At 41.4% G+C, this 24,423-nt stretch overlaps 1 protein-coding gene across 1 annotated transcript in view; it reads right to left on the bottom strand.

The window, feature by feature from the left end:
• ITIH5 (inter-alpha-trypsin inhibitor heavy chain 5) overlaps positions 1-19,793 on the bottom strand; it is an 80,099-nt gene extending 60,306 nt beyond the window's left edge. The window contains exons 1-5 of the mRNA XM_075857471.1: positions 19,568-19,793; positions 9,860-9,904; positions 9,037-9,200; positions 7,254-7,349; positions 546-790 (exon numbers count right to left, since the gene is read on the bottom strand). Of these exons, the coding sequence (XP_075713586.1) occupies positions 546-790; positions 7,254-7,349; positions 9,037-9,200; positions 9,860-9,904; positions 19,568-19,729 (712 nt within the window). The 5' untranslated portion in view covers positions 19,730-19,793. The remainder of the gene's footprint in view (positions 1-545; positions 791-7,253; positions 7,350-9,036; positions 9,201-9,859; positions 9,905-19,567) is intronic.
• Between the last annotated feature and the right edge of the window lie 4,630 nt (positions 19,794-24,423).

Genomic DNA, 24,423 nt, shown 5'->3' with positions numbered 1-24,423 from the left:
TGGGCATGGACGGTGTATGGTGGAGGTGCCCTAGAGCCTAAGGTTGTGGGGATCCTGGGACGTGTGCTTCGTGTGTCCTCCCTATTATCCGGCAATGGTTCTTAAATTATGTTGAACACACCTTCCAAGATATTACTGGATCTGGAGAGCTTTGAAGCAAATTAAGACAAACTGATTCAAATGACAAGTACTACATAATAAAGTTGGTGCAATTCACAACATACTAGGCATACACTTCTCTTCCTTAAGCCACCTCATGACTGTTAACGCACCCCGGAATATTAGACTAAAGTCGATAATACATTTGATATAACCATAGCGAGTTGTTAAGCCAAACCGCTTTGATGGATCTTTTTTCCAAAGTACCATAAAAAAAAGACCCCAAAATAATTTCCGATCCTAGGAAAAGGCTGCCTCGTATTTTAAATGCACAAAAATAAGACTTCTATAAGGTGCCAGTCACACGGTTACGTTTAGTGAACCATGTTGGCTAAAGGGGTTTTCTAAAGGGCAGAACTCGTTTTATCGATGTTAGCAGTGCTTACCCATATTTTTACTCTTGTGCTTGTTGTTCTGAAGAGGGAGAACATCTAGGAAGGTGATACCAGATGTTTCCACAATATTAACCTCCACCAATAGGTTGCCCACTAACTGCAGTGGACGGACACTGACTGCATGCTCATACACTCCCAGACGTCTTTGCAAAAGCTCCTCATACTTCAGCAGAAAAACTGCTTTATTTCGACCTGGGATTGTGGCTGATACATTAAATGTTTCCATTCCATTCTCCCTGAAAAAAAAATCCACCAGAGAAACGTTAAGGAGAAACATTTTCAAACTAGTCAATCACAGGATGGTTAAGATTTTTTTTTTTTTCCTATTTTCCCATTCCCGACCATTTGCTTAACCCACAGTTTCAAACAAATTGACGCTTTTTTCTGTTAAATTATGCATAAAGGAACATTGGCAAACATACGATATTTGTAGCTAATGTAATAAAACGTATTGATTAGAAGTATGCAAAATAAAAAAACAAAAACAATGAAAAGAGAATACTACCTTTAAGATGGATTCACACATACAGTTTTGATGCAGGTTTTTGTTTTTTTGCCAAACACAAGAGTGGATACAAAAGAGAGGAGATGTTTAACCCCTTAATGACCGGGCCTGAAAAGACCTTCATGACCAGCTCAATTTTTCTGTTTTTTCCTCTGTGCGTTTCAGCAGCCATAACTTTTTTATTTTTTCATTGACGTGGCTGTATGAGGCCTTGTTTTATGCGAGAGAAATAGTATTTTTTTTCCCACAGTTTGGGGGGTAAAAAATATTTTTTTTACGGTGTGAATATAGGAAAAAGCGATTCTCGGAATAGTTTTTTTTGTTTATTTTTTTATCCCGTTCATGTTTCACGCTAAATAACCCATTCGATTAATTCTTCAGGTTATTACGGTCGTGTAGATACCTAATATGTGTAGGTTTTTTGTTTTTATTTAGTGTAGAGGCAATAAAATGTATTTAATGCAAAAGAAAGACTCTCTTTTTGGGACTTTTTTCATTTATTTATTTGTTTTGTTACTTTTTTTTTTTTAATCCCATCAAGGGATAACTTTATTTTTTACTTGTAATGTATTAGCATACTCCTGTATGCTAATGCATTACACTGTGTCACTATGACACAGGCTGCTGATCGGGCAGCACATAGTGTGCCCGAACAGCAGGCAAACGGAACAGACAGCCCTGGGGTCCTTTTGTAGGTCCCCAGGGCTGACTGCAGAGGGATTCCCCATTGTTTGATCGCATCACTGGAATCCCGGTGATGCAATCAAAGAGGGGAATTCCCTTTGATCATGACGGCGGTCACGGCCCAGCTGTGTTCAGAAGGCTGCTCTAAGATCAGGAGCTGTGAGTTACAGCTCCTGCTTAGAGGATGAGTGCTCACACGAGTGCTCATCAGCCTCATCTAAAGCGACGCCAAAAGACGTCTCTGTAGACTAGGCACCTGCACCGCCTGACGTCAAAAGACAGTGGGCGGTCGGGAAGGTGTTAAGGCTATATTTACACCACAGTTTAAAACGGCTGTTTTCAGAACAATGAAGTTCTATGAGTGTATTCACACGGCCCATGAATAGTGGCTGTCAAAAAAAGGACATGTTCTATTTTTGGCCATTTCCATAGAAATCAATGGATCTGTTTTTAACAGCCGTTTTTGAAAAATCAATCCATGTGATGGTCCTTAAAAACTTTAATTTCTAGCGTTTCAGACACCACTAGGTTAGATGGGTGCACGAGTAGGGGCCCAACCAAATTGTGAAACAGAAGAAGATTAATCAGCACACCAATTGGAGTAAAATGTTGTTTCTTTATTATGCCAGTGGCTATGTGCAATGTTTCGGCAGCCGCCATTAATTCAAAGCATCTACAAACAGTATCCCAGTACGAATTGGTGCCTGATGAAGGTCTATTACAGACCGAATTGTTGCACATAGCCACTGGCATAATAAAGAAACAGCACTTTACTCCAATTGGTGTGCTGAGTAATCTAAGACCGTTAAAAACTGATAGTCCACAAGTCCTTAGGACGTGGATACAATTGACAGTGCTGGCGAGGCAAGGGAAGCATTGATTCCCTTTTCCACGTTTTGGCGCTTTTTTTGTGACGCAGGTTGCGCTATGACGTCATTGAGCCACCTGCGTCGCTTCGCTGAAGCAGGCCTGATCAGAAAAGACAAATCTTCACGCTACGGATGTGTGTCGCTATCTACAGGGGGTTGTGTGTCGCTATCTACAGGGGGTGTGTGGTGCTATATACAATGGGTGTGGCGCTATTTACAGGGGGTGTGGCACTATCTACAGGGTTGTGTCCGTCATGCTATCTACAGGGGGCACTGTGGCACTACCTACAGGTGGCACTGCGGCACTACCTATATGGGCAATGTGGCACTACGTGGGCACTTTCTACATGGGCACTGTGGCAATAGCTTTGTGGGCACTATCAACAGTGGGCACTGTAGCACTAAGTTGGCACTGGCACTATCTATGTGGGCTCTAGCTACAGTAGTCACTGTGGCACTATCTATGTGGGCACTGGCACCATCTACAGTGTTGCCATTATGTGGGCACTATGGAACTATCTATGTGGGCACTGTCTGCAGTGGATCATATCGACAGCGGCTACTGTGGCACTATTTATATGGGCACTGTCTACAGGGGCATTGTGGTACTATCTACGTGGGCAGGGCACTATCTACAAGGGGCTCTATGGGGAGCATTATCTACAGGGGGCTCTATGGGGGGCACTATCTACAGGGGGCACTATATACAGGGGCTCTATGGGGGCACTATCTACAGGGTGCACTATCTGCAGAGGGCACTATCTACAGGGAGCTCTATGAGGGCACTATCTACAGGGGGCACTATCTACATGGGCTCTATGGTGAGCACTATCTACAGGGGGCTCTATGGGGGGCACTATCTACAGGGGGCAGTATCTACAGGGGTCTCTATGGGGGCACTATCTACAGGGCGCTGAATGGGGGAACTATCTATAGGGGGCACTATCTACAGGGGGCTCTATGGGGTGCACTATCTACAGGGGGCTCTATTGAGGCTCTATAGGGTGCACTATCTGCAGGGGACACTATCTGCAGGGGGCACTATCTACAGGGGGCTCTATGGGGGAACTATCTACAGGGAGCACTGTGTGTGTGTGTGTGTGTGTGTATGTGTGTGTGTGTGTGTGTGTGCATGCGTGTGTGTGTGTGTGTGTATGTGTGTGTGTGTGTGTGTGCGTGCGTGCGTGTGTGTGTGTGTGTGAGACACAGTGTATGGTGCTATTATAATCAAGGACACAGTGTATTGTTTAGGGGTAGAGTGTGCGGCACCATGAGAATTTTATCTTAGTTTATAGGTGCAGAAATGTTTGAAAAGTGAGAAGCTGAAGATAGCTGAGCAGCATAAGTCACATAGACGTCTGGACCAAATGGAGAAGAAAAGAGAAAAAGAACAACTAGAATCTGAAAAGACGTCACCGGAGAGTCACTTAATGTAAATGATTATTCTGCCTCTAATCAGTACTGTAGTCACTATATGATCTGCAGCAAGATGATGGGTGGTATGATTTTTTTTTTTGGGGAAACAGGAACTCCGAGCATATCCTTACTATTGTTCGGGTCATGCTGGGAGCTGTAGTTTTATGCCGTACAAACCTATACGGCAGGGGTTTCACTAAATTGAGCTTTATTTGTGCTGGTGTTGTATTTATGTGCTGAGCTTGGTTCTGGTGATGTATTTATGTAATGAGCTTGGTTCTAGTGTGTATATATATATATATATATATGCACTGCGCTTGGTTCTATTGCTGTATATATGTACTGGGCTTTGTTCTGGTGCTGTATTTATGTACTGGGCTTGGTTCTGGAGCTGTATATATGTACTGAGTTTGGTTCTGGTGCTGTATTTATGTACTGAGCTTGGTTCTGCGGATGCATATATGTACTGAGCTTGGTTCTGGTTTTGTATTTATGTACTGAGCTTGGTTCTGGTGATGTATATATGTACTGAGCTTTGTTCTGGTGTTATATGTATACCTAGCTTTGTTCTGGTGCTGTATATATGTATGAGCTTGGTTTTGGGGCTGTATATATGTACTGAGGTTCGTTCTGGTGCTGTATTTATGTACTGAGCTTGGTTCTGGAGCCGTATATGTCAGAGCTTGGTTCTGATGCTGTAATTGGGGTCATGGGGTGATGCCGCTTACCTGAAGAGTCACATAGTCCTGCCTCCAAACCCACCTCTCCATGCTTGATTGACATCCCTCTAGCTATTATACACCACCACCAATCTACTCCAACTTTCTCGGATGCGCCATTGCCTTGTACTACTTGGGCATGCACCGTGCAGTGAGATGTAGTCTTCCCAGCTTCACCGTGTACAAGGCAACGGCGCATCTGCAAGAGTTGGAGGAGGCTGCTAGGGATGTAGAACAGCCAGGGGGATGTCAATCAAAATCACGCTTCCTCTTCTGTAACTACCATAGAAACAGTAACGAAGTGCAGAGATTGTGAATAGACATCCCGTGGAATGTTTATTCACTGTCTAAACACTTCAGTATTGTTACTGTGTTAGTATAAGACAGCACATAAGGATCTAGCAGGATCCCTATGTGCTGAGTAAATGAATGGAGAGGAGTGCATGACGCTGATTGGTCAGCGTCATACACTCCTCTGTACAACGCCCACTTGGTCTAAAGTAAAAACATGCCCACTTGGGCATTAAGCAACTCATTAGCATAAATCTAAAATCGCTAATAAAGTGGTGAAAACAGATCGTTTTTTTTAAATAAAAAGCACTGCTGTCACCTACATTATAGCGCCGATCTCCTTATATAGGAGATAGGGCACTTATAATGTGGTGACAGAGCCTCTTTAAATACCCTTTCTATCGGAATGACTCTAAAGGAAATTACATTCCCATTGTGTGTATCTAAAAAGTGTTTAGAAGCTCCAGAGACATTGTGCTTTTTCGGATACTATATATCCATCAGATATTCTGAAATGTGTATTTTCAAGGGTCTCGTGGTACAGCCTATGTATTGTAATCTGAGAATGTCCTTTAGAGTCATTCAGGTACGTAGTGTTTCTCGCGATCAGTGCCTAGTTCCATCGTAACTAATTATTTCTATATTAGCAATTTACAACACTTACGTTCAATATACGTGATATACCATTAATTACATTATGTATTCACTACCTGTTCCACAATCTAGTCACATGCCTTTCTAACACCTGATCAATAAATCAGACCGTACACATTAGCAGAGTAGCTATGACTAAAAAGCGAGAGGTTCTGTGGCCAGGATTTTATTTATTTGTTTGATATTTTGATACCAATAAAGCAGCACTGAATTTTTAATACATTTTGTGCTGGACCCATCTCTAACTTATCTGGATCCCTATCTACCTCTGACGTAGATTTCCTTTCCAAAGCACCGATCTATAACAGAGACGTGCGTTATCTGCATCAAGTGGTGAGCGGACCAACATTTTTTTAATTTTTTTATAGGGGGATTTGAGCGACTAACTGCTGAGGTCTCTATGGGAGGTATATCCCCCCACAGAGACATCAGTCAGACACTCAGACCCCCCCTTTAGAGCCCCCAGCGGTCAGTTAGACAATCTGACCTCCCCTTGCAATATAATCCCCGCCCCCTACAGCTCTCAGTAGTTATTTTGCTACAAGGGGAGGGGTGTCTGACTCCTTAAAGGGGTTTTCCCATGAGGGACATTTATGACATATCCACAGGATATGTCATAAATGTCAGATAGATGCGGGTCCCACCTCTGGGACCCGCACCTATCTCTAGAACGGGGCCCCCCAAACCCTGTTCTACCTTTTTCTGCTCCCGCTGCCTCCCGGCCACTTTCTGACTTCATTGTAGGGAGATACGAAAACAGCGTAGTCAGGAAGTGGCTGGGAGGCAGCGAGAGCAGAGCAGAAAGAGGTAGAACAGGGTTTAGAGGGCCCATTTCTAGATATAGGTGCGGGTCCCAGAGGTGGGACCCGCATCTATCTGACATTTATGACATATCCTGTGGATATGTCATAGATGTCCCTCATGGGAAACCCCTTTAAAGTGTAACTAAACTTCGAAAAAACTTCTGACATGTCATAGTGAAACGAAGCGGCACAGCATTCAACCGAGCGCTTCTGTCGATTCACTTTAAAGATCGGTAGGGGTCTCAGTGCTGCGGGACCCCCCACTGATTAAAAGTTCTGACATATCCCTATGACATGTCAAAAGTTTTTTACAAGTTTAGTTACACTTTAAAGAGAGGTGTTACAATTTTTTATTTTTTTTAATTATTATTATTAGAATTTTTTATTTTATTTAATAAAACAGTGTATCAGAGTGTTTGGTGCAACTTTCTAAATACTTTTTATTAAAAATGATTTTTACTTTTTGAGATACAGCTGCTTTATATCATGAATACAGAGCAGCTGTATCTAGTGCTAAAGCCTTTTATCCGTCAGGTCAGTGGCACTGATGGGTACAGTGTCAGCGGGTTGGGGGGTTGAATTGCGTGTGAGGGGAAAGAAGGGGGCCCAAGTTGTGTCAACAGTCCAGGGCCCATGGTACACTTAATCCGCCACTGGGCAGTTATGAAGCCTAAGTCAAATAAAAACAGAATTCCATAAAATGTACTGTAGTATTATTATGCTGGAATCTAGATGTAAAATCCTAAATTCCTACTTACCCAGTTTCACCAACAACTTTATCATAATCTTGTATATTGTTATCTCCAATCTTCCTCCATGTGACTTCACTGTGATAAGTCCTGCCTCCAATAATCCTGCAATGTGTATCAATATAAGTATCACACAAGGGAAAATTTTGTTGTAAATATAATTATAAAAAATAGATGTATGTGGCACTGGTGTCGCTAGCACTTGGCCTCGTTCTCCAGATCCACTTTCAACTGTATCCGCGTCTTCCCTGGCTCCCTGCTCCTTGAAACCTCTGCAGCCATACCGCCATTCTCTCATATGCGATAGGCCACCTTATGCCTAAAGCCTATGAAACTCCAAAACCACACAAAGGAGCTGAGCGGCCCGGCGAAGACTTTACTGCGTCACTGCATTACAAGCCAGAAGAAGCCTTAGCCGCTCCGCTTATAGGAACAATATTACTGTGTAGGGGGCAAAAAAGAGTCATTATTACTGTGTTGGGGTAGAAAGGGGGCATTATTACTATGTGGGAGCACAAAGAGGGCAATAATACTATTTAGGGGGCACAAAGGAGGCATTATTACATGATATGAGGCTTATTGTGTGGGGGCAATATTACTGTGTGGGGAACTAAGAGGAGTACTATTATTGTGGGGGTCCTAAATGGGGCACTATTACTGTGTGGGGCATAAACGGGGGCACTTTTACTGTATGGTGCAACAAGTGGGGCATAATTACCATCTGGGGCACCACTACTGACTGCGGCACACTATGGGGCACTATTTGGCACTATTATTTTTGGTGCACTAGCTATCTGGCTCAATTGTTTTATAACACACTATCTAAGTAGCACTATTATTTTTGGGGTAACATAGTTATGACCCCATTATTTCTGAAGTACAGTATTTGGGAGCAGGGACAGTGCAGATACGGTAATGGAGGCCCCTGGAGCAGCAATGCGCAAAAGAATTGTTGGTGGCCGGGAGAAGTCCTCATGGGCGTCTGGATTAGATTGAAAAGATGGGAAGTTTAATCACATATACGGTCTAGAGAATGCGTATGTAGAACTGGTATCTACTACTATGTGGTCACTATATGGTAGTAACATTGGTCTTTCTATAATAGTGTTTTTTATTTTTATTTAATTCACTATGTAGTGATAAAATGTGATCATGGTGTGGCTGCATTATTTGGCCCTTATATAGTGGTACTATTGATAATATTAGTCTTCTATAGTGGTTTTTTAAAATCAGTAACAGTGTGGAGGTAATATTTAATCACTGTATGATGTTACTTGGTCTTGGTATAGTGGTATTACTTTGGAGCTGTACAATTGTATTATTTAGAGGCACACAATAATACATAGATTAGTGATGAGGAAAATTATTGCACTGATTTTCATTACAAAATAGTATCCAAGGACAGTGTACTACTGAGGTAGTGTATCCAAGCCTGTCATGTATTATAAAAGTTGTCTAATAGCTATGCTGTCTTTGATATATATATATATATATATATATATATATATATATATATATATATATATATATATATATATATGTATATGTATAAAAATTGTTTAGGGGGCCAGACACGTACATTGGGGCTTGTGCCCCTAATCTTTTAAGACCCCCACAACGCTCCTAGTTTATGATAGGTGATTACAAAGAATGTGACATTTCAAAACATCTAAATCCATTTTATCTCTTTTGCAACAAACCTGCAGAGGCCATACACCTTCTTAGGACCCACTTTAAGCTTAGTTACATCATCAACTTATTGTTATCGCAGTACATTGTAATAGTTTCTTACATGGTGAAGTTGGAGACAAAGGCTGCAGCTGGGATCTGCATCTGGAAAACAACCTCCTTCGCCTCTACAGCCCTATTCAACATAGTGCATGATACCGCAGTGAAGGCATAGCGCGAAATAATAGTAGATTTCACAGTGAAGTCAGTAACCAAGGGCCTGATTTCCTGTAAATGAAAATACATTTTATCTTATTTAACATTAATGTTTCTGTTATCAGTTGGCATCAGTTAAGGGGGTTTTACACTGGGCGATCATCGTGCAGACGAGCGTTCATAGATCGCTCGTTGCTGATAATTTCCCTGTGTAAACAGGGCAGTGATCAGCAGATGAACGAGCAAACGTTCAATCTTCTGCTGGTCGTATCGTTTAAAAAAAGTAAAATATAATATGTTGTCAGGGAGACGCGCTGCCGACATAATAATAATGTATTGGGACGAGTGATCGGAGTAACGACCGCTCGTCCCCATCCATAGCTCAGTGTGACAGGAGCAAACGAGTGCTGATCAACGATGTCTCGTTGATCGTTGCTCGCTGCACCGGCCGATCATCATCCGGTGTAAAAGGGCCTTTAGTCTCTGTTTTATCAAGAAACATTTTTTAATAAGCATAATAGCATAACCTAATTCTTTTACTATTAAAGTCAATAGCAAAGTGGATTGAAATAGATATATCCATTATCATCTACCGTGCTTTGTATTTAGATCCATTAAAAAGAGATCCATTAAGAATGGAAGCATGATGCTCTGGTTAACATGGCCATATATGCAGCCAACCTAAACTGCCTCTCATTGTATATGATTAAAATAAGCTTAGTGACACTTACCCTCCTTGATGCATATGGAACTTGCCTTGGAAACCGGGATCCAACCTATAGTTTAGAAAACAAAACATTATTATCATGGACTATTATTAAGGAAAATTTGTTAATTCAAGTAGCAGTTAAAGATGTCAGGTATTTCTAAGCTGAGAAAAATGATGGTGTGAAGTCTAATGAGTTTTCCCATAATTTGATTCTAGTGCATTCCTGAAATGTGTTCTGATATTAAATCTAGATTTATCGCACAATGTAAATCATGACAGATGTCATTGTTTCCAACCTTTTGAAAATTAAGATGGTACATCCAACGCATCAACAAAGCACAGTTGCTTACCTTGGTTAAATACTTACTTAGCCTGTAAAAAGACGCTCATCCATTAAGTTCACCCTTTCTCAGACCTAGCAAAGCAAAACCCCCTGACCAACTGTGAGAAGAAAAAATCCTTCCTGACCCCACAGAACAATCAGATAATTTCCCTGGATCAATTGAACATCATTTAGCACTATATTAATGATAACTCCCAATTCCATTAATCATGAGATAAAGGTCTCGTCCTGTGTTAAAGAGGCTCTGTCACCAGTTTATAAGTGCCCTATCTTCTACCTAATCTGATAGTCACTGTAATGTAGATAACAAAAGTTTTTTGTTTTTTTTTTATTTATTTTTTATTTGTGACAGAGTTATGACTACTTTTTGTTTCCTGGCTGGAGGCGATGTCTGGTCAATCTCCCGACACTCCGGTAAAGTTAATGTGGGAGTAAGAGACAACACAGCGTCTGAATGAATGAAGAGAAGTGTATGACACTGATTGGTCAGTGTCATACACTTCTCTTTACAACGCCCACTTGCTCAAAAGTTTAAAAAAAAAAAAACGCCCAGTTGGGCATTCAGGAAGAAATTAGCATAAGACTAAAAATAGTCATAACTCCGTCAATAATAAAAGTTTTTGAAAAAACAACAACAAACTGCTGTTATCTACTTTACAGCACCTATCAGATTAGGTTTGAGATAGGGCACTTATAAACCGGTGATAGAGCTTCTTTAAATATTGTCAGTGGTATTTGCCTTTACGACCTCTTGAGGTTGTCACACCAAAGTTTGACTACTCTAAGGCCTCATGCCCACTTCAATCTTTTCCTTCAGGGTATTAGCCATTTTTTTTTATGGCTATCACCCTGACCCATTCATTTCAATGGGGCCATGCACACTTCAGTTTTTTTGACGGTCCCGTTGTTCCGTTCCGACAAACATGTCCTACTTTTGTCCGAGATTCCGTGACCATGTGACCCATACAAGTCAACGGGTCCGTCAAAAAAACTGAAAGCACACGGAAGGCATCTGTGTGCCGTCCGTGTGTGACGGAGCTGTTGCCTAGCAACGGCCGGGCGGGCAGCGGTACACATAGAGACAGATATTGCACTGCACTAATCGGCAGCCCCTTCTCTCTATCAGCACTGATAGAGAGAATAGGCTGCTGATCAGTGTGGGAACGCAGCGATAGAAAGAAAAATAAGTTCATACATACCCCGGCCATTGTCTTGGTGACGCGTCCCTCTTCTGACATCCAGTCCGACCTCCCTGGCTGACGCGGCAGTCCATGTGACCACTGCAGCCTGTGATTGGCTGCAGCGGTCACATAGTCTGAAACGTCATCTCAGGGGGCCGGACTTGAGGAAGAAGCAGGCAAGCAGGGAGTTCTGGGTAAGTAGTAACTTTTTTTTTGTTGCAGTTTTTTTAAAATGAAACATTAATTATCTGTATTGTGAGTGCCGCACATGGTATTCCCTGTCCAGCGGTAGTCTCTGTCCAGGGTGCTGAAAGAGTTAAAGGGCTGCACTGATCGGCAGTAACTCTTTCAGCACCCTGGACAGTGACAGCCGCTGGACAGGGAATAGCATGTGCGGTACTCACAATATCGTGTACATAGTGTGAACGGGTTTCAGTTTCCTCTCGGAAATTGAAACACGGAAGTGTACACGGAGTACACATGGGAAGCACACTGATCGAATCACGGACACACAGATCCATGGAAAAACGTCCGTGAAAATGGTGATGGATGTGTACATGAGGCCTAAGTGTTTTCTTGAGTTTCCCTTCACTGCTTCTTTTTAGTGATTCTCTACTAGAGCTATGATCAGTGACATCATCTTAAATCAAGTAAAAAGTGTAGTCTACAGGAGTCTTATTTCTGAAAGAGGCTCACAAGCTGTGACTCCCTCATTGGCTCTAAAATTACCTAATTTCTATGTTCACCTTAAGAGGTTAATCACTTTGGATGTGTAGTAGAGGATGCCAAATAGGAGACCTCGCTGTATTATCATAATATGACCTAATAGAGTATATGGAAAGGGGTTTAACTACTGGACTGTTCCTGGCTAAAAATCCTAGTAATGCTGTATTTCCAATAATGCTGTAAAAATATGAAATAACTACATCAATTAATATGAGAAGTATTTAGGTGTTCTGTTTCATATAATCTGCTGCCACCTTTATTGGTCAAGTACAAAATAATAAAACAATGGGAATATCAAGGTTCCAGTGTGTAACACAATACAGCACAAAAGATGCTGAAAAAAAAACAATGTAAAATCTTCACTATATTCATCGTCCATTGAATTGTGCGAGAGCCAGTTTATTTTGGCAACAATGAGACTCAGCTGGGAAGAAAATGAAGAAGTCAATCAAACCATGACCGGAAAATAAACCACACAGAACATTTCTAGAGAACCACATACCAGTCTATCTCATTGTGTCAAGAACTGAACACATATCTTAGGCTTACATGGCACGCTGGATCTTGGTACCATTGATGAAATGCACCACACTTTCACAGACATATATTTAAAACTTTTAGGAGCTCAAGATATCAAGATCAAGATAAAGTTGTAGTTGTGGAAGTAGACACTTTACTAAACACAAACTTCCAGTTATTAATCACATTAAAGACCATGGCAGATGCTGAAGGCCCTTTAACACGGGCCAACTATCGGGCAAACGAGCGTTCACAGAACGCTCGCTCCCAATCATTGCCCTGTGTAAACAGGGCAAGAATCATCCGATGAACGAGCAACACATCTCCCAAATTTTCTCACCAGTTACGACCACAATTTTAATAAAAAGTGCATATTAAAATATTACATAAATATTTTACATGCTATGATATGTCTCAAAACTTTATTCATGCCAAGTATTTATGATTCTTATACCCAATGTATTGATAAATAGGATAATATATTATCACTTAACATGTATGTCTTTTGTTATGTTATTCCCGTCAGCATCCAATGACATCATGGTGGGCATGATTGGTAACAAAGGGTGGCTCATAGGCCTCTATCATATGGCTCCCTACTACCCAACCCACATAGCAAGCGTCAATCATTCAGACAATCCTAGATTCCTGACACTGCCGGAGAATACACATCTGTGACCCATCTCTGACTGTAGAGAATGACAGGAAAAAATAGCTATATGTAACTTCCAGATGGAGTACAGTAGAGAGCAGGACCATGGACGAGAAAAGCGTATTGCATTATTGGGTCACTTTATCTGGTATATTTCTATACACACTGCTATGGATAGCAGATTTAATGGATATTGTTGTAGAAGTAACTACTGTGTAAGCACACAATAGCTCTGCTATATGACTGGCACAATATTGTATGTAATTGGGTGGTGTGATGGGCACAATGGTATAGGGTCAGGGGTGTCAATGGCATCACACTCATAATACAGAGTTTAGAACACAGAATTGGCTAAAGGTTATAAATAGGACTGGGCAGGATAAAAAAAGGGTGTAGTTAGGGTTGGGTATTCATATGGAAAATTTGCTGCGGGATGTGTTTCTAAGATTCTATGACTCAGGTTCTTACACAGGAGATAGTTTTATTGTGGATTCCAAAAGGCACCCAGATATACATCCTGTCCAAATAATAACCTAGAGGACAACCGCAAGGAATCCTCTACAATGTACAAGAAAGGGGACTATCCTTACAGGCCAATGTTTTTTTATGATTCACATCCTAGAGGCTCTCATGGGCCCCATCAATGCTACAAATATTTAACTCTTAATGGCAAGGTTATGAAATGTTCATAGCTATTACTATTTAAAAAGTAGTGACAATACTGATAAGAAGCAGCTTGAGGGTAGTAGAAATATTGCATCAAAGTCAAACCTTATTCAGTTGAACATTTCCGCTTATGTGTTTGCAGACTTTTATTACAAATCTATATAAGCACTTAGAAGTGAAGATTCACTTTGAAGTGGACATTGAAGTCGTAAAGTAAAATTCATTAGGCGATATTATCTGATATCCAACATTTTAGAGATAGCAGAGTACAACTGTGAATGTAACTCCTCTAAAATGTTCCATCCACATTGATTGACACTATTTGAATTATCTTCTATTAAAGGGGTGTTCTGGTTGTAACAAGTTATCACCTATCGACTGCATTACTGTTAGATAGCCAGAATTGGAGTCCCATGTCCTCCATTTCCCCCAGCATCAAGACCACTTTCCAGAAAGAGTTTAAAGTGTAGCTAAACGTTAGAAACTTCGTGTCTGTTCGGCTTTTTCCGGAAAGCCAATGTATCGGAGACTTTCTATTGAGTCCGTACACTGATACATTTATTTCCGGAAACAGCCGAACAGACGCGAAGCAGCTGAGCGCTCACACGAGCACTTCAGCTGCCTCGTTCTAGCGATTGGTGGGGGTCTCAGTGCTTGGACCCCCACCAATCCAAACTTCTGACATGTCACTATGACATGTCAGAAGTTTTTCAAACGTTTAGCTACACTTTAATAGAGCGGGTACCGAGCATACACCCTGCAGCTCCATTTAAAGACTTTGGCAGTGACAGAAACTTTTGAGGCTTTAAGTACCTCTTTAAGAGCTCAAATCAAATTTTTGCAGTTGAGCATAAAGTGTTCTGTGTCCCTCTAAGAGTTCTAAAATCTAAGTAAACAGTAAGCAGGTGAAGCTCTAATTCTATACTATACAACGCAGATATGTAGCTATGCTTTTCTTCACCCAGGGCAAAAATTCAGTTTGGCACAGGGGCTGATTTACAGTAGGGGCGATGGAGAAATCATATTCCCTAGACCACTGTGCGAATTTATTTCATCAGCAGCTATCTATTGGATTTATCCAATTGATAGCTGCTAAAAACTACTTAATTCCCCACTCCCAGGCTCTCATTACCAGCATTAAGACCATGTGTGCTGCTGTGTCGGGAGCTAAAGAGGAGCCAGGGAGTGAGAAGAATAAGAATATAGAGGGGTGTGGAGTCAGAATTTAGGAGGCTGGTTTGGGATCTGAATTCATTTACGGGTCTTGTGTGGAATCTGGAATAATTTAAAGGTCTGATCTGGGGTCTGAATAAATTTAAAAGTCTGGGATATAAATTAATTTAGAGGTCTGTTCCAGGGTCAGAATTAATTAAGGGGTCTGGTCTGGGGTCTAAAATAATTTAGGGGTCTGGAGTCTGAATTTATTTAGGGGGTCCGGTCTGAGGTCTAAATTCTATTTGGGGCCCGGCCTGGAGTCTGAATCTATTTAGGGGTCTAGTCTGAGGTCCTAATCTATTTAGGGATTTGGCCTGGAATCTAAATTAATTTATGGTTCAGGCTTGAGGTCTGAATTTATTTGTGTTGCTATATAGGTTGGGGTTTTCTGGTGAAGTTGTAATAATGGTCTGGGTTGGATGAAGTAGAAAAGGATGTTAAACTCTACAATCAGAGGAGGCGTCACCATTGAGTCACTGGATTTAAAGAGCATCTGTCACCCCTCCTGACATGAATGTTATAGTAATTCCTTGTATTCCCCACGAGACACAGTGCGTCGTCATGCATAGTTGAAGTGAAGCCGGGAGCGAGGAAGGTAAGTATACTGACCTATACAGAATTAATCTAATAGATAACAGGCAGGTATTGTTTTTTTATGTGTGGGGGTCCCTGTTGTGCCCTGTGCACCTTCTGCGCCCATGGCAAGTGTACCGATAGCCCTCCCTTGGATATGCCCGGATACAAACAGATTCACGAATCAATCATCGAAAAATATCAAAATGTAATAAATACATATGAAAATTTTTACTTTTTTTTACTTCTGATAATGAAAACAAGACATGGCTAAGTGGTCACTATATATGGCAACATATGTATAAACATATGCACAACAACTTTTTTCACCAAAATAAAGCCATACTGCTTAACATACCACCCTTCAGTGTGTTAACATACCCTGAGGCTGCGTTCACACGCTTAGCAAAAAACATCTGAAAATACGGAGCTCTTTTGAGCAACTCGCGATTTTGCAGTGTTTTTTCCGGCCGTTTTTGGAGCTGTTTTTCTATAGAGTCAATGAAAAACGGCTCCAAAAATGGCTCAAGAAGTGACATGCACTTCTTTTTCGCAGGCACTTTTTTACGCGGCCGTTTTTCAAAACGTGTGCTACGCTGCTTCCGTAACTGCCATTCACTTCCATGGGAGTTACGGAAACAGCATAGCTCAGCGAGCTACGCTGTTTTCGGATTACATGGTTGGCAATTAAGAAGTGGCCCGGGAGGCAGCGAGAATCGTGAAAGGTAGAACGGGGTTTACGGGGACCTGCTCTAGAGATAGGGGACCCGCAACTATCTGACATTTATGGCAATTGAATCATTTAAGCTATTCCAGAGTGGACAAAGACAGCAGAGGGCCCGTTTGCAAGAACAATATCTGGGCCCCTTACTCTCCAATAGCTCATTAAAGAACTCCCCGTCTTTATGTCTCCCTAACAATCCACCAATAATTATCGGCGATTGGCATTAGCTCAGTCCCTTACATGCAAACCAATAGACAGTACAAAGCTGCTTTTGAGACACCAATGGTATGTCCGTCCCCGAGCTATTCAACATGTAGCAGGTTCATTGAGCATCAATGATATTAAAGAGACTACAACTATTATAGGTTATAGCCTTTATTCTGTGCAGTTGCATTATCTTTAGAAGTGTGAGAAGATGGATATGTTTTTTTTGTTAAATGTGGATTCTTTGACCTTAAGGGGGTTTTTACACAGGACGGTTATCGGGCAGACGACCATTCATAGAACGCTCGTTGCCGATAATTTCCCTGTGTGAAAAGGACAGCGATCAGCAGATGAACGAGCAAACGCTCGATCATCTGCTGGTCGTATCGTTTTAAAAAAGTAAAAGATTATCGTTGTCGGCAGCACATCTCACTGTGTAAACATGATATTAATGTATCGGGACGAGCGATCGGAATAACGAGCGATCGTCCCCATCCATAGCTCCATGTGACAGGAGCAAACGAGCACCGATCAACGATGTCGCGTTGATCAGCACTCACTGCACCAGCCGATTGTCGGCCGGTGTAAAAGGGCCTTTAGTCTATGGAAAGTCTTTACAGATCAGTTGACCTGGCTTCCTATCAGAAACATGGAGAGATAAGCAGCAAGTCTTAGTGGCTACACAGTCAAATTCCAGAGGACTCTGTGGAGCTTCAATACTATCAGCACCAAGTCACCAATTCTGTTTTACGTATATAAAATGGGCTTTGTGCATTCTTGCTTTTTAATTATAATGTCTAGCATCATATAAAGCAGAAAGCCAAGACATAAGATATATTTTGAAAGCTGCCTTTTTTTTCTAGTATGTTGAAAGCGGTAAACCATTTTAAGAATATAACCCATGTGATAATAACCAAACTGAATCAGGAGTGATTATTAAAATAAGCAAAAACAAAATAATATTGTATAAGTACTAGAGATCAAGATACCTGGTTTGCCAAATGCTAATCTTCTTATAATATTATTCTCTTCACTTCGTCAAAAGCAGACCTTAAAGGGAACCTGTCACCAGCATTTCAGCTATTAAACCAACAATACATGGTGGAAGTGTGTGAAAAATCATTTTTATGTAACCTATAATTATCTTCCAAGTAGGCTCTGTACCTTTTAGTATTCCATTTTTTAGTGTTCCCGCGCCGTATGCTAATGAGCATAAAAGTGTCATATCGTCGTTCGAAAGGAGTCATATCTTTATTCCTCAAGCCTTTCCGAGCTAACCCCACCTCCTTACTTTTGACTGACATCTCCTCATCTCCCCCCAGCACACACGAAATTCCCGCTTGACCTGTTCTGGTGCGTGCGCACAACTGGACACCATGGCGGCGCATGCGCAGCCACTAGATTTGAGGCCCCGGTCGAAGCAGGGAATGGTGCCGGACCATACATGACGGGCACATGCGCGCTATCTCAGACGAGATTTAGGCATTCAGGGTGGGCCAGTTTTTAGCGGTGGGCGGACTTAAGAAGAGGAATGAATAAGACTGCCGGATTATTACCATTAAAGGCGCGGCATATTTGCAGACCATTATTTACGGTCGGAGAAGGAGTTTAGGAGAGGGGATAACGGCGTTAAACTTTTGACAGCAGTGGCCAGCGAGTGGTCAGTAGAGAGTTCAATAGGTGAAATGCTGCTGACAGGTTCCCTTTAAACAATGTGAATTCTATTCACCTAATATATCTAAAAATAAAATAAAAGTTATTTTAACTTTTTGAGTTACAGCTGCTCTATATACTCTATACAGAGTGACTGTATAATTCGCTATGACCTGAATCCATCAGTCCCGTAGACCTGACGGGTTCAGTGTCAGAGGGTCGCAGAATCCACCTGTAATCTATCCCATCTAAGTTATGAATTTAGATGTGATAGATTACAGGTGGATCCTGCTTTCACTGAACCCATCAGTCCCGTGGACCTGACGGGAACAGGATTTAGCGAAAGATACAGCTGCTCTATATATATAGGATACAGAGCAGCTGCATCTCAAAAAGTAAAACTAATTTCTTATGAAAGCTATTTAGAAAAAAAATTGCCTTTCAAAGGTTTACATAGCCTTTAAGCCACTATGAAAGCTGAGCACCTAGCATAGCAGGGGTGGATATACTATTGGTGCATTCTCTGCAGCTGAACAGAGGCCCATTTTCACCTTAAAACAGCATTATTTTATCTATTAGATTGCATGTAAAAGCCGGAGGTAAAATATTTTTTGGCTAGAGCAACACCACCACATTTGAGCTACTTTCGCGCAGCAGTATTTTGGTCAGTATTTTGCATCAGTATTTCTAAGCCAAAACCAGACAAATCATAGAAAGAATTGTATCTGTTCCATGTTTTGGACCCATTCCTGGTTTTGGCTTACAAATACTGACCAAAGTACTGCCGTGTGAAAGACACCTTGAGCTGTAAGCGCAAGACTATTAGACTGTATAGCATAAATAAAATGATGAAAATATCATATTTGGTGTGCACATTTCCTTATTTGTAATTATTACAAGTATAGTCAGAAGTGACTGTGACAGACAATTAACACATTGATAATTCCTTATAATTTCTAAACATGACTAAAAACATGCACATGCTCATAGTCATAAAAACAAATATATACAAGATTAATAAATCTAAAAAACCACAAAAATATTAAAAAGCATTGTATTATTTTTTATAATGAATTTAATGTTTTATCAATGTACAACCAGATTTTTATATGATGAGTTTCCGGTAAAACATATTCTGACCTCCTGACAGCTAAACACATAATGAACAATGTTCTCATGTACAAGTCTTATTATTGCAAGCATTGAATTTATTTGATCAAGCAAAATGACCAAATCTCTCATTTTCCTTTATCAGTACTTTTATGAGTACTCACTTTTTCCGCCATGCCATTTGTTATTGTAAACTCAAACAAGTTACTCTCAGTATTCCCAGATTCATGATCTCCCAAGACAAGAGAAAAACAGAAACAGAGCCGAATCAGAAAGATCATGTTAAATCCTTGGGGTGCAGTGTTTCTCCCAGGGAGGACTGGCATATGTGGTAGTGCTGGGTCTGTACATGTACAGTGGGAACTTGCCAATCTGCAGCTGGCTGAGATGCCTCCGAGAGACTGGAGAAAGAGGCAGACACAGTCCTACCCCTCCCACCCCTCATCCCAGCCTCTCATCCCAGTACTTTACACCAAACCTGCAGTGTGTGTTTTTGCAGATCTGTACAGATTAATGTGCATTATATCTATGACTACTGAGATACGGTGCCAGCTGCATGAATGATGGGCCCACAACTAGACATCCAGATCCAGCACCTGTTGTTACACTTTGGATTTTGCAGTCATGGGAATAAATGTTTCCAGTACAAGTGTTTCTGTTTTCCTGAGAACAATCCTCCATGCAGCCGTTATCAATGAATTGTGTGACTGAGTGGTCACTTAAAATACTTGCTGGTCTTTAACCCAGCTGGTACATTGTGCTCATGCATCACTGTAGTGTATTGTGCCAGCGTACCTCAGAGGCAGATATAGCCATCCTTGTCTTTATTATTTTTTTAGCTTTGCGATCAAATAGTTTTTGTTATGAAGTCAGTCAGAAATTTGGATGCTATATTTACAAATTACATCCACATGTTCTTATAAGTAGCCAAACATTGATTCCTATGTGCAGGTGGCCAGACTGCGGACCGGATTATTTACTGAATAATATAAGAGATATATATATATCAGGAACAAAGCTTGAGAAAGGTTCAGGTGTGAACCAAAACGTTGCTCATTCTTTCCACCTGGTGGTGAATGAAACCAACATCTCCCCAACATTGAAGTTCTGGTTACTTGTTCTTTGTTACTGCTATTTCATTCCAAGGAGTTCATTCATCCTTACAATGGTAACGTACACATGGCCTGATTTCCAGTCTACATTGAGTGCTGTGTTTCTTGTATCCATCTATCTATCTATATATATATCTCGGACACAGGGGGAGATGTAATAAGACTGGCATTTCTGGACACAGGGGGAGATGTATTAAGACTGGCGTTTCATATGCCAGTGTAAAAAAAACAGTTAGCTGATTAAGAAGCAACATATTTATTAAGAGCTGAACGCCTCTTAATAAATGTATTGCATCTTTCGTCTGGTTGTGCACCGCAATTGTGCTGGGCCAAATCAACATAAAATAAAAAATACTCACCTCCATGCTCCACCTCTCCCCCAGGATCCCCTCATGCTCTAACAGTATGCCACGGCTCATAAGAGATACCAACGCCGAGCCACGTCAGGGCAATGCAGTATGCAACACCTTAAATGCCGCGTTACATGCAGCGTCCTCACACTGCCCGCATCAGGACCTTTTATGAGCCGCTGCCTGCTGTGAGAGCCTGAGGGAAAAATCTGAGATGTGAGGTGTGTACATATTTTTTTTTGCTTTTTCTATTGTCTGATGGGGAAGAGGGGAAGTTTGATGAGGTAATAGTCTAATCGGGGGGGGGGGCAGGGTACAGGGCGTGGTATGGGCCTCTATTATGCTACGCCCCACTAAGATCATCTTTTTCTGACATGAATTATAGTAAATCTGTCAGGTCATGAGTGGCCCTGCCCCATTTTGTTAGGTCACACCCCTTTTTTTTAGTGTTGAGGGCGTCGGAAAATGCCTAAAAGTCACAATTTACCCTGAAAATTTGAACTTTTGGGGTTGATTGTGGGAAACCCCTTTAATAATATGATTTACCTAAAATAGCCAGGTGGGAATCCTCTGAGGCATTACTGAGCTAGTAGGCAGCAGCCAGCCAGTATAGTGCTCGGCAGAGAGAGGCACAGACAAGGTGGGAACACACCACTGTAGTAGGTGGTCTTTGCCTACTACAGAGGGGCATTCCTGCTCTGCCTCTCTTGTTTTCAAGAATTTAAATTTATTTATTATATTCATTATGTCTCCACTTTTTTTGTCGATGTGTCCGTAAGCAGGCTTGATATTTGCGGGATGGGATGTAGTTTTGATTAGTATCATTTTGGGGTCGATGGTATTTATTAATTAACTTTTAGCAAATTTTTTCTGGAAGGGGTGATGGAAAAAAAAGCTATTTTAACGAATACGGGATACATGTGTGATCGCTGGGGTCCAACCGTTGGGACCCCCAGAAAATGTGGAGAACGGTGGGACCGAAATTCCCCTGAGGTGCTCGATCAGAATTCATTGCTGGTGCGCATGAATGACATGCGCTCCATTCATTTCTATAGAGATGCCAGAGACAGCGGTCTCAGAAGTCCCATAGAAATTAATGGTGTGCTGGTTGTTCATGCACTCCATTCTTATAGAGCATGTAAGGGGAATTTCGGTCCCCCCCATTCTACTCATCGCTGGGGGGTCCCAATAGTCAGACCCCCAGCGCTCACACATGTATCCCCTATCCCGGGCTGACATGATTTCTGTACTAGGGGCTGATAATCAGTCTTTAGGCTCCATAAGTTATATCAGTCCCTGGTACGGAAATCATGTCAGACCATACATAAGTAATCAGCCTCGAGTCTAGGGGCTAATTACTCCTATGTGGACTGACATGATTTCTGTACTAGGGAGACTCGTCACTTATGTAGCCTTAGGGGTGGGGCTGATTATCAGGCCCTAGTACAGAGACCATGTCAGGCAAAAAAAGGTATATGGATAGACACACTCACAAATTGTCACACTCACACAAGTTACATTTCTGACTGTGACTGGCGGGTGGCTGCTCTTCTTAAATATAAGTCGACTCAGCTCAGGAGCCGGAAGACAATGATGGCACCAGCGCCGCACGCCAATGGGTGTTCGGAGAGGGGGAGTTGGAAATAAGTATTGAGTGTGACGGCAGCACTAGATCCACACAGAACGTCCTGATGCTGGTCTGTGCGGAGAAAACATATTTTTAAAATAAATGTAACTACAGAGGAGGAGGAGGGATGGATGGCCAGGCAGTCCACTATGTATTATAAAATAGCGGCCCTCCGGGAATCTTCCCAGTAATTACAATGGCCAATCCGCCCCCGACTGACAGCTCTTTCTCCCCAAACATCGCAAGGCCTGGCTGCATTCTGAAAAAATATCTATTATAAACATGAGGTATTAGTTGATATTTTGGCCAAAATATGCAAGCTCACAACTTACGTCAAGGGCCCTCATCATCTTGCGAGTCCCTACAATCATATTAAAAACAAAACACTGAAAAGTACAGGCACCCTTATATAAGCCTTATCTGTGTGCAATGATAATGCTAAACAGCCACCCCCCTCATAAATAGTAGGTGTGAGAGTTGATATTATCAGTATTTTGTACCTGCACAATCTTCCTCTATGTAGCTTTGTGGCTTGTATGCATCCTGCTTGGAACTGGTGTTTTAACCTGTCCTTGTATCAGTAAGAGAATGAAAAAAATTTTTTGCTAAAAGTTTCGCTCACCTCATAACCACCACGCTATGGTTGCGTTTTCCAATGCGTTTTTCATGATGCTTGACTGATGCAAAAGGATGTGTAATAAATCCAAACGCTGCAGGTGCTTGTAGATGCTCCTAGACTAATCCTGTGTCGACTGCAGGCAATTGAAGCAAAAAATGGTGTGTAGAAAAGGCAGATCCAGCACTCGAATATTAAAAGTTCCAATTTTATTTAAGTCATGTTAAAAACAAGGATAAAACAAAAATCCCGGGACCACGCTTACGCGTTTCAGACCGCTAGGGTCCTTAATCATAGCTTACTTTACTAAAATAAGATTTACATATATATAGTCAAAGGCATTTAATCAGGTGACTATCTGGGGCTGGACTTCGGAATTTAACCCTGTGTTATGTGTAACAAAATTTGTGTCGTAATTACACTATAATATTGTAATTCACAAGGTTATCATGCTAGAGTAATATGGGCATCGTAAATAGTGTATTTATGAATGACTGTCACATAAGAAAAACTATTATGATATAAACCAAGACGAACTTTTTGTTGTGTTTTTATAACACGAGGCATGTGACTTAGTGATTTGATTCATTTGAGAATATATGAATATTTCTGCAAGAAATTTCATTTTAATTATATCAGTAATATATCATTTCAATATTGGACAACTTTTATACTATCAATTATGACTAATGTATGATATATTACTGATATAATTGAAATGAGATTTCTTGCAGAAATATTCATATACTCTCAAATGTTCTTTTATTACTACAAATACGCAACGCACTAAGGCTGGATTCACACGAACGTGCCGTTTTTGCGGACGCAAAAACACGGCGTTTTGCGCGCGCAAAAAACACTTGACAGCTCTGTGTGTCATCAGTGTATGATGCGCGGCTGCGTGATTTTCGTGCTGCCGCCATCATAGAGATGAGGCAAGTCGACGTCTGTCACTGTCCAGGGTGCTGAAAGAGTTAACTGATCGGCAGTTAACTCTTTCAGCACCCTCGGCAGTAAATTCAGAACACAATATCGAGCAACCTGTTAAAAAATAAAAAAAAAGTTCGTACTTACCGAGAACTTCCCTCCCGGCCGCTGCCTTGGTGACGCGTCCTTGGTGACGCGCCTCTCTTGACATCTGGCCCCACCTCCCTGAATGACGCGGCAGTCCATGTGACCGCTGCAGCCTGTGCTTGGCCTGTGATTGGCTGGAGCTGTCACTTGGACTGAATTGTCATCCCGGGAGGTCAGACTGCAGGAAGAAGCCGGGAGTTATTGGTAAGTCAGAACTTCTTTTTTTTTTACACGTTCATGT

Source organism: Rhinoderma darwinii, chromosome 3, assembly GCF_050947455.1.
Source record: "Rhinoderma darwinii isolate aRhiDar2 chromosome 3, aRhiDar2.hap1, whole genome shotgun sequence".
Taxonomy (NCBI): Eukaryota; Metazoa; Chordata; class Amphibia; order Anura; family Rhinodermatidae; genus Rhinoderma; species Rhinoderma darwinii.
This window is presented reverse-complemented; position numbering and strand designations above follow the sequence as displayed.